The sequence below is a fragment of the Nothoprocta perdicaria genome, unplaced genomic scaffold, assembly GCF_003342845.1.
Source record: "Nothoprocta perdicaria isolate Ctin4 unplaced genomic scaffold, notPer1 scaffold_230, whole genome shotgun sequence".
Classification (NCBI taxonomy): Eukaryota; Metazoa; Chordata; class Aves; order Tinamiformes; family Tinamidae; genus Nothoprocta; species Nothoprocta perdicaria.
Genome location: NW_020455456.1, coordinates 1,126,236 through 1,136,424, shown reverse-complemented (window position 1 = coordinate 1,136,424; position 10,189 = coordinate 1,126,236). Strand labels below are relative to the sequence as shown.

Here is a 10,189-nt window from a genome sequence, read left to right as displayed (position 1 = left end):
TGTTCCTTGGCACAGCTCCCTGCTGGAATTGTGAACCCTGCTTGTTCCGCATCAAAACCCACATTCCGTTCGTCCGGCGTTTGGCTCGACTGTGTCTGACTCAGCACACGCTGTACCGTGGCTCCGGCRTTGGGCTGAAATGGACCCCTCGCACCTCGCTGCGCCCCTCGGCGGCCACGAGTCTGTCCCCTCGGCCCAGCACGGGCCCCACGGCGGGGAAAGGGGGCCCGGGGGCACTGGGGGTCCCGGGGGGCATTGGGGGTCCCGAGCAGAGGAAAGGAAGGGCTTGGAGGTGTCACAAACCTCTCCCTGCACCACCCGGGTGGCCCCGGTAGCAGCAGCGAGAACTAGACCCAAGTCTAGAAGAAACCTCTTGCCCGGGCTGGTGGGAGCGGGATGTTTAAGTCCATTCCTGTTGACTTCAGGAGCGGAATGAGCTTCCTGCTGAGCCGAGTCACGGGCTTTGGGAAGGGAGGACGCTGCGGAGTGCGAGGGAAGAGAAGAACCAGGGAGAAACGATTCTCAAGGGGCATTTACTGCAAGTGGCTTTTCTTTCTCTACAGGAGTGGTTGCCACGTTGGGGAAACAAAATGGGATTGTCATAGGAATGCAAAGGTCAAAACTTTTACCCCAGGAATCCTAAAAACGGTGCTATGTACAGAGATTTACAATTATGTGCGGCAGCTTGTTGTTCATTCTGAACTCCAAAGCGAGATTCCGCAGATCTCGCTGTGGAGTGAGATTTCTCCACAGCCCTCACTGCAGCTAGGGCTCATGTCTCTGTTCTCCCTTGGATTTGGATGAAATGATGATACAGTGCTGGGATAAGAAATTACTGATTAACTAAGCATCTAATAACTTCAGAATTTCTGTAGAAATCCTTTATTTCTGTTCTGTTAATTTTCTTGTAAATATTTTACCGCTCCCACCGAAGTTCCCGTCGTTCTGCAGGTTGTCAGTGAGTTTCCTGCTTTGCAGGCGCTGCAGTCCAAGCTGCTGGTCCTCTGGGATCCCCATTTGTTCAATGGGAGCTGCAGCTTCCCAGTTTCTCTTGGCGAAAATCCCACCTCGCAGGACGTGCAGCCGGGAGCGCCGGGGTCTCCACCCGACGTGCAGGGACCGCGAGGGCGGCCCGGGAGGCGGCGAGCGCCGCGCGGGAGCTCGGGAGCAGCGCGTCAGGCCGGGGCAAGGGGCCGGCCGGTGGTGACAACAGCGGGTTGTGGCGGTGACAACACGGGGTTGCTGCCACCGCGGTGGCTGTCGGGCAGGGGGTTCACAACCTGCTCCTTACAGCAGTGTGAGAACCATGAGGTTAAACTGAAGCTTAGCCCTCCTTGAGGAGGAGGGTTCACCCCACATTACCCAGTTAGAGACGTCGTCAAGCGCAGGTGCTGGGCAGCAGCAGCCCCCCGTGGTCTGCAGCCCTGTGGATGCCTGTTCTTAACGGGCTCACGCTGCACCCCAGCTTTAGCTCCGCTTTTCAGTTAGTGGAAGAAGCAACCGTAGGCACCGGAACAGGGTAAGAGCCTTGAAATCCTCCTGTGTTTAGCCCGTGTGGGGTGTCCGTGTTCCTGCGTTTGCCCCGTGCAGGGTCTCCGTGCTCCTGCGTTTGCCCCGTGCGGGGTCTCCGTGCTCCTCCGTTTGTCCCATGGGGAGTCTCCGTGCTCCTCCGTTTGCCCCGTGCGGGGTCTCCGTGCTCCGCAGTCCCTGGCAGTGCTGAGCAGCCCCTGGCCGCGCTCGCGGGCGCCGCGGGGCCGGGTGGCCGTCAGGCGAACAGGTTGGCCTTGTGAAGGCACCGCCAGGGCGCCGCTACCCCGGTCCTGCCGGGCTCCTCCTGCCGCAGCCGGATGGGTCTGTAGATGTTCATGTTGCCGTAGAGGAGGGCGGCCGAGTCGCAGTGCGGCTGGTAGTAGGTGGCCGGCAGGGCCGGCGGGGGCGGCGTGAAGGGCCCGTAGCTGTGGAAGGAGCCGACCCTGTGCAGGGGGGACGGCGGGGCCAGGGCGCCGCTGAAGAGGGGCGCTCGGGGCGCGCGGCCGGCGCGGGGGCTGCCGGCCGAGAGGCTGCTCAGGGCGTCCGAGAGCGTGTGGGCGCTGCCYGCGCTGCTGGCCGAGGGGCTGCGGCGCGCGGGCCAGGCGGCCGCGCGCGGCACCGGCGCCCGCGGCGGCGACTTGGGGCCCCTCACGGGCTTGGAGAGCGCGTAGAGGTGGCGGAACTCCTCGTSGAAGAGCTCCACCACCTGGCCCGTGAACTTGGAGAGCAGGTTGCGGTGCACCTGGCCGCACAGCCACGTGAAGCTGCCGGAGAGGGCAGGGGTTAGAGCCAGCGGGATCCCGCAGGGAGGAGGTGATGGGAGCCGGGAGCAGGACGGGGCGCGAGGAGCGCACGGGGCTACGGGGAGCAGGAAGGGGCCATGAGGAGTGGCACAGGGATGCAAGGAGCAGGACGGGGCTGTGGGGAGCGGGATGGGGCCACAGCTGCTGTTCGAGCTCCCGTCAGCACCCGCTGTGACTTGGATCTCACTTTGTTTTTGCAGCTGCCTCCCCCACTGGGGAGAAATCCTGGCGCGTCCAACAAGCTCCCGGAGCAGGGTGGGAAGCAGCACCCGGAGCCCGCAGGGCTGCCCGCTCCCTGCCTCACGCTGCGGTGCCTGTTCCCTGGAGCCTGCACGAGGTACTTACCCCCATGCACCGTGCCGGAGCCRAGGGCTTCCCACGCAAACACGCAGGGTGCCCTTTCCTGCAGGCTGCCATGCCCCTTGGGAAGTGCAACCCACCCAGTCCCGCACCAGGAAAACAGCAAAAATCCTGTGCCCATTTTTCCCAAGCTGCTGAAAAGCAGCCCACCCAAACCTGCCCCTCTCTGCCCACCCAAACCTGCCCCTCTGTGTCCACTGACACCTGCCCCCCTCTGCCACATCACAGCCCTCCAAGCCGCCCCTTGGGAGCGGGGAGGGGAGGTGTTTGGAACAGAGTCCATGGAGAAAACAAAAACAAAATCACACCTGTAAGTTAAAAGCTACCACCAACAAAACCCCACAGCAAACCTGCTAACTGACTCCCAGGGAGAAAAACAGCCTCTGGGCCCCATCCTGGCAGTTGTACTCGCCCGTGTCACTGCAGGCCAGGCTCCCGAAGCAGCAGTACAAGAACCTCTGTCCAGCCTCCACTCACACTCACACTCACACTCACACTCACACTCACTCAAGCCTTGGCTCTTTAGCGGGTTGTTAGAATCAGCTCCGGAGCAGGGGATGCCGAGGATTTGCTGCTGGGCCCTCTGCCCCTGACAGCCTATATGCATCCTCTTTGCTGTCCCTAACACAAATGGATTTTATCCCCAAACGCTTTGGCTTTGGGGATCCATGGATGGACCATCCAGAGGACCGTGGATGGACAGAAGGGCTCTTGGATTTCCTCAGCCCACTCCCGTCCTCGACATGCAGCCCTGTGCCACAAGCTCTAGGTGACCCTGCATGTCCAGGGGGGCTGGACTAATRATCTCTCAGAGGTCCCTTCCAGCCTCAACCATTCTGTGATTCTGTGATTATGAAGCTGGCTAAGGGGAATACGCCTTGGTGTTCACTGTGAGATCTGTGCAAACACAACTGCTAATAATTACAGAGCAGAGGGGGCCGGTTTGCCCCAAGTTCAAATCACTCCTGTTCCAGCCTGCAGAAGTTGCTCCGTAAGATTTTAGGTATAAAAGGAAACTTGAACCTGTATAAAGTGAGAGCCAGCAAGGCCCCAGAAAAACAGGCGCCGAGAGCAGCTCTGAGCCAGCGAGCAGCGCTGAGCTTGCTGGGGTGAGAGGGGGCTCAACGTGCCCTCCCCCTGCTTGCTGGGTAGCAGGTTATGCCGTTGGACGAGTCCCTTGGGGCTAGGAGATACTGCAGCAGCAGTGGAGAACAACAGGAATAACGCTGTGCCGGGCTTCGGGRGTGGTTTTGTTTGTATAAGAGTGAAAAGAGATGCCAAAGGAAGCCTCGTSGTAAAGAAAAGGTCTTGTTCTGTCCCTGTCCTTCTGCACGTCCTGTCCTTCTGCTCCTATGTAAATCTGCTGTTGCATTTTGGTGAGGGTTTGGAAGCTAACAGAAAGCTGAGAGGACAACAACAAAAACCGGAGCGGCCAATAAAACCTAGCCTGTGTGGCCACTCATTAGCTGGTGGTTCATTTGGGATCTGAATTTGGGCTTGTGAATGACACAGCTCTGGCATTTGTTAAGCTCAGCTTGGTAGCCAGGAGACTGAGGAACTTTATATTTACGTGAGCCAGACTCAGAGCCTCGAGTCTGACAACTTTGGGATCATAATGCAAGTCTCAGCTGTGGAGTTTCTACACTTTGSCTCTGGAAGAACTAGAGCAGCACAGAAATGGAGAGTCTATCAGTTACTACAAACCAGCTCACAAAGTCACAACAATTACAAAGAAACTTGCTACCTGTTAAAGAAACACAAGGGAAAAGCAGGGTGTCTCCAAAGTCTTTCTGTTTTCCCTTTAATCACTAAACTTGTCGTATGGAGAACGAGCCTTTAGATAAGGGATTATCTGCACTAGGGGATCCTGAGGGAGATGGAAACACAGCTYGTGGGAGCCCTTGAGGACCCAAGCAGTGAGGAGAGCCCAATATCAACACACACACAGGTCCAGTTCCCTGCCAAACTGCACCAGCAAAGTCATCCGCATCAGTCTCAAACACTTAAACCAAATGCCACGTTCTACAGAGATCTCAGAAGCTTCAAAGTTACAAAAAAGTGTTAAATGGATTGCTGAAAATTATGTATACTTCAAAGAAGGGGATTATTTTAATTCACCTCCCCCCTCAAAAACCCTCAACTGTACCAAAGCTTTCTTTGGCACTTTCTACGTGAAGTAATAGATTTTAAGAAGATTAACGAATAAATAAATAAATAAACAAGCCATCAATAGGAGGTCTCACAGACATGAGCTGCAGTGGTTGGTCTCACCTGTAAGAGCCAGAGAGCACGTATCTCCAGTCAGAAATCAGGAACTTTTCTTGTATTTGTCCTGCAAATTTCCTGCCTGATTTGGCACAGTAAACCTCTCCTGTGACGCTGCGGACTGAAATGTTCTGGCAAAGAAAAAAGACAACGCAGAATTAATTAAAAACACTAGTAGAATTAATTTTTTATATCTTTTAATTTAAAACCAGAAGGAAAGGGCCCTTTCCCCCTGGTCTCCAGCTCTTCCCTTCTTCCTGCTCTCAGGATATCCTCATGCTTTTCCTAATGTTGCGATTGAAGGGCTGGGGTAGCAGGAACCTCCTCAAGCCTCCCCTCCTGCTCCTGCTATTTGCTTCACGCGGGAGATGCAGCTGTGTGGAGACCTGCCCAGAGGGAGCGACGGTGCCTGGTGCTGCCCTTGTGCATGCGAGACACGTGTCCCACCCACAGCCCCTCCGTTGGCCCCAGAGCCAGCAGCAGGTGCCCGCGGTCGAGGGGTAGGAGGGCAAAGACCTCGACCACCCTCGTCCCGCCTGGATGCCTCTCGTCCCGCTCGGATGCCCCTCATCCCGSCTGGACGCCCCGTGCTCCTGCTCGCGCCTGTGTGGCCCCTGCAAGCTGAGGCGCAGGCTGAGCTCAGCCCTGGCTTTGCTCCTGCAGACTGAGCTCGGCCCTGGCTTTGCTCCTGCGGGCTGAGGTTGGCCCTGGCTTTGCTCTCGTAGACTGAAACCAGCCCTGGCTTTGCTCTCGCAGGCTAAGCTCGGCCTTGGCTTTGCTCTCGTGGGCTCAGCTCTGCCCTGGCTTTGCTTCCGCAGGCTGAGCTTGTCCTTGGCTTTGCTCCTGTGGGCTGAGYTCGGCCCAGGTTTTGCTCCTTCTGCCCAAGCCCGGCTTTAATAACCCGCTTCTATCACCCTTTATTAACCTTTAATAACAAAARCTTTAATCACCCGCTTCTATCACCCTTCCCGTGCAAACACGCGGGAGCTCAGTACCTTGAAGAGCTCCTCGGCCACCTGCAGCTTGTCGCACATCTCGGAGAAGAGCTCTATGCTGCCGTGGTCGAGGAGCAGGTAGACAAACACCATGCGCTTGTTGGCCGCCTCCAGGAGGTCGCAGAGGATCTCGGTGTCCGTGAACACGTCCATGACGATGGCCAGCACCTGCGGGAGCGGAGGCCTCAGCACGGGAGCTCGCGCAGCCCCAGCTCGCCCGGGGAAGGGAGAGGGCCTTTAGTTACTAAAATATGTATTTATGTTGAGCAAACACAAGCCTGAGAATGCACATGTGCATATTTCTGTTGCACTCCCTAAGAGCTCTTCTTGGTGGTGGCCAGTGACAGGGCACCGGGTCCCGCTGCAGCGGCTCCCTCCTGCTTTCCACGGCTCCTTATGAACTTACCCCTTCAGTCCGACACATTCCCGCCCGGACGGGGCACAGAGGGCCCCAGCTGCGGCACTTGGGGCCCCCAGACCGCCGGGACTGAGAGCAGTGTAAACGTGACGGGAACCCACCCAGCTCCGCATGGGGACACGGGTTCCCCTGCCTGGCTGAGGCTCTGCGCTCCATAGTGCCCTGCTGTTGTCCACAGAAAGGGCCACGGCCCCAGGAAAATCCCGCCCAGCTAATACCTCCTTTAGCTTCCAAAGGTGCACATTCCTCTGCGGATCGGGATGGACAACCCGATAATCCCACTTGTGCTACGAACAGCTTTGAAAATCAGTGAAATTGCCACAGTTTCTACTGAAGTTTTCTGCACTGCTAGGCAGAGCGGCTGCTCTGGTCTCGCCAGGCCCCGGGCAGACCCTCCAGCACCGTCACTGTGTGCAGGGTGGCCCCTGGGAGACACCGTTTCACAGAGCCTAACAGGGAAACACACACGGAAAACCAGAGCTTTCCTGCCTGCAGGGCTGCTCCAGATGATCCCTAGAGGTCCCTTCCAAGCTCAGCCATCCTGTGATTCTCTGATTCAATGTTCTGTCAGGATGGAAAACGGGACGGGGTTGATGCGCTGGCTGATGTTTATCCTGCCCTTCCCCTGCTCCTTCTGCTGTTGCTGCTTCTCTGTGAGGCTCTGAGCTGCTCTGCGACTCCCCTGGCAAAGGGGCGTCCGCCCCTCTGCTCCTCCGGCAGGATGGGGAGCCAGGACACGGAGCCTCGGGCGCTCCGGGGCTTGGGCTGGAGAGCGGCCGCTCCAGAGGCTTCCTGCTCTCAACCTGGCGGCTCCCTGGCCCACAGAGGTTTGAAATGAAGCTTTGGGAAAAGAGCAGCAATAAACTGCTTGGTTGGACTCAGGTAAAGCCAAGGGGGGCCGCTAGTGATGCTGACATCCGAGAGCCAAGTTGGGAGGAAATGCAGCGATAAACCGGAGCCTCTTCCCAGGAACGCAACCCGGTCACCCGRGGGCTCCCTCCTCACCCCGTGCCGAGGCTCTGCCCTTGTAGGTACCTTTTCTTGCCGAAAGAAACGCCTGGAAACCGCGCTCTGCTTGGGATGCGCTCCCACCTTGGCCCTTCAAAAGCCCCACGGGGCTCGGTGGCCGTCGCTGCCCGCTGGGCAGTCCCAAGCTGCCCTGAGCTCTGAGCTTCAGCTTCGAGTTGAACCTTGCACTTATGCAAGGCTAAAACTCCCCCATGCTGATGAGCAGAGCCCCGAAATGCCTAATTATTATTTTTGGTCTATAAGGAAGGGGAAATAAAAAAGGGAGCTGTTGCTCCCGCGCCAGAGTGCCCCGGACAAAGGCACTATGTCRCCCGGCACTGGGGCCCCCCCGAGACCCTTTCCCGGCGCCTTTGCTGCTCCTCCGCCAGCCACTTCCCCACTGCTGCTGCTGTTATAACATAGCAGCATGAAATGGGGCACAAAAAGGGATTCCTGCTCTTTTCTGAAGTCCGTGGGATGAGGTGAGAGCGAGGCCGCCCCACACTGCCCGGCCCTGCCGGCCGCCCCGCGCCGTGTCCTCATCCCCGGCTCCAGCGCCCGGCCGGGGAGCGCGGCGGGCGCCCCGTACCTGCGTGGTCCTGTTGATGTGCCGGCGGATGATGTCCCTGATGTTGCTGTTCTTCTCCGTCTGGAAGTACACGGTGGCCGTGGACTTCTCCTTGAGGTAGGGCTTCTCGGCGGCGCTCCAGGAGCGCAGCAGCGGCGGCTCGCTGCTCTCCGACGCTGTGGGGAAGTAGGTGCCCGACGGCAGCGAGGCCGCCTCGTTGGGCTGCTTGGCGCCGGCCGCGCCGTCGGCGCCGGCCTCGYACGCGTACGGCGACTCCGTGGCGTGCTCCCGGATGTAGCGCGCTTCCACGGAGGACAGGAAATCCACCTCRCCCTCCTTGCCCAAGGTCTCCAGGTAGGAGTCGGTGCCGCCGTCCAGGAAGGCGTCCGTGGCCAGCCTGATGCTCTCGTTGTGGCTGAAATCCGCCTTGGGCAGCGCCAGCGACTGGTTCTTGATGTCGTCCAGGCGCCGGCGGATCTTGCCCACGTGCCGGGGCTGGCTCATGGCGCCGCCGTGGCCGAGCAGCCGCTCGGCAGGGTAGCCCGCGTGCACCGCGCAGGCCGCCCAGCCCCGCTCGTGGCCGGCCTGCATCCCGCGGCTCCCGCGCCGCCCAGCTCGCAGCAGCAAAAACAGAGAGGCCTCGGCGCCCGGGGCTAATTCACGCTCTTGTTGGTTCAATTAACTTCAAAAAAAAAAAAAAAAAAAAAAGGAAGAAACAAACCCGATCTCGCTGGCTTCTCAGAGGTACTTCAGCACCAAATCTGTTTCCAGATGGAGGCACGGAGCTGATGAGATTGCTTATCTGCGAGGCCCCCACCTCTCCCCGCGGGTGTGCCGAGGCCTCCCGTGCAATTAGCAGCGCTGTCCGATGGGCTCCGCTCTGCCGTGCCGGCGCATGCTGGGCAAGGCGCGCGCGAGGAGAGCGCTCAGCCAGAAGCAGGGAGGCTTCCAAGCATCGTTGCACAACCTTCAAAACAGCCCCGGGCTCCTTGGGCTTCCCGTGGGGTTCCTTACGGAGCACAAACAGCCCGGATGCGCGGCCGGGGCAGAGGCTCCGGCCATGGCGGCAGGTTCAGAACGGCAGCGAGGGCGCAGGACTCCTGCCCAGACCTTCCTGCTGCCGGGCCAGCGTAAAAACAGCCCCAAATTCGTCACTGTGCCCCGTCCGTAGCATGTTGCTATTACTCTGGACGATGCACTAATTTATTTCTTTAAAGCTTTATGACTACTCTGTCCTATTAAAAGAAATAAATACCCTTTCCCAAACATCCTGAGTATTATGTGGAGGGAGGGTTGTGAGCCAGCCCCAAAGCATCAGCAATGCAAACACTCATCATCTGATTGTGCACATTTTGTTTCTTTTCCTCTTTTTTTTTTTTTTTTTTTTTTTTTTTTTTCTCCCTTAAGTTGCAGCTTCTAGAGTCACGTTGTCATCCTGGAAGCCCAGCTGCTGTGTCATTAGAAAGACTAAGACGTTCCTCAGCGGGGACAAGGAGCGAAATACCTGTGGGGAGCCAGGCCAACTGGTACGACCGCACGGGGATGAGGTAAGACAGGGCGTGAGAGCAGCACGCATCAGGTATTCCATAAATACCCGGGTATTTACGGAACAGTCACGCCGAGGCACGTGTGACACACTTTTATCATGCAGGCAGTGCTCCGCGTGCCGGCTCCGTGCCGGGGACGGCAGCGGGCGCCGCAGTCGGAGCTGCTCCGGGGCGCTCCGGAACAAGGACGTTTGGAGGGTTGTGTAACCTGTAAGAGTAACAACAGGCCTGTTTTTTCAGGAGGCAATCCCAGATTCGCCACCAAAGGGGTCTGCCTGATGGAAGAAAAGTAATTATGTGTTAGCATGACGTAAAATCATATATATTAAAATGGAGAGGGAGAAGATGTAGCTCTGATCTTTAAACGGGGAGCAATGGAAGCCAAGGGGGAGGTGGGAGGAAACCCTCCCCTGCCCTTCCCCCAGCCCCAGCGCCCGCCCCGGGCTGTGTCAGACCCAGCGGAGAGTCATTAATTATCCGTGACCTGCTGCGTGCAATGCGGCCGGGAGCGATGCCGCTTCACGAAGGTGACGTGCGAGATGGCGCCCGGGAGGCCTCCCCGCGCCCGCGGCTCCCGGGGCCRCCTTGGCGCCCACCCGGGGCTCCCGCGCTGGGTCCCACRCTGTCACCCAGGGCTCTCCATCAGCRCCCCGAGGTTCCACACACACCCGTRGGCTCCACGGCTTCACCCTGCT

General features: G+C 58.5%; 1 protein-coding gene across 1 annotated transcript; it reads right to left on the bottom strand.

Annotated features, from left to right (window-relative positions):
• Positions 1-1,765: 1,765 nt before the first annotated feature.
• Positions 1,766-8,466, bottom strand: FAM83A (family with sequence similarity 83 member A). Its single transcript, XM_026039501.1, has 4 exons — positions 7,969-8,466; positions 5,954-6,121; positions 4,965-5,089; positions 1,766-2,294 (listed from the first exon to the last, which is right to left on the bottom strand). The coding sequence occupies exons 1-4, from the start codon at positions 8,449-8,451 to the stop codon at positions 1,766-1,768; spliced, it is 1,305 nt and encodes a 434-aa protein (XP_025895286.1). The 5' UTR covers positions 8,452-8,466.
• Positions 8,467-10,189: the final 1,723 nt, after the last annotated feature.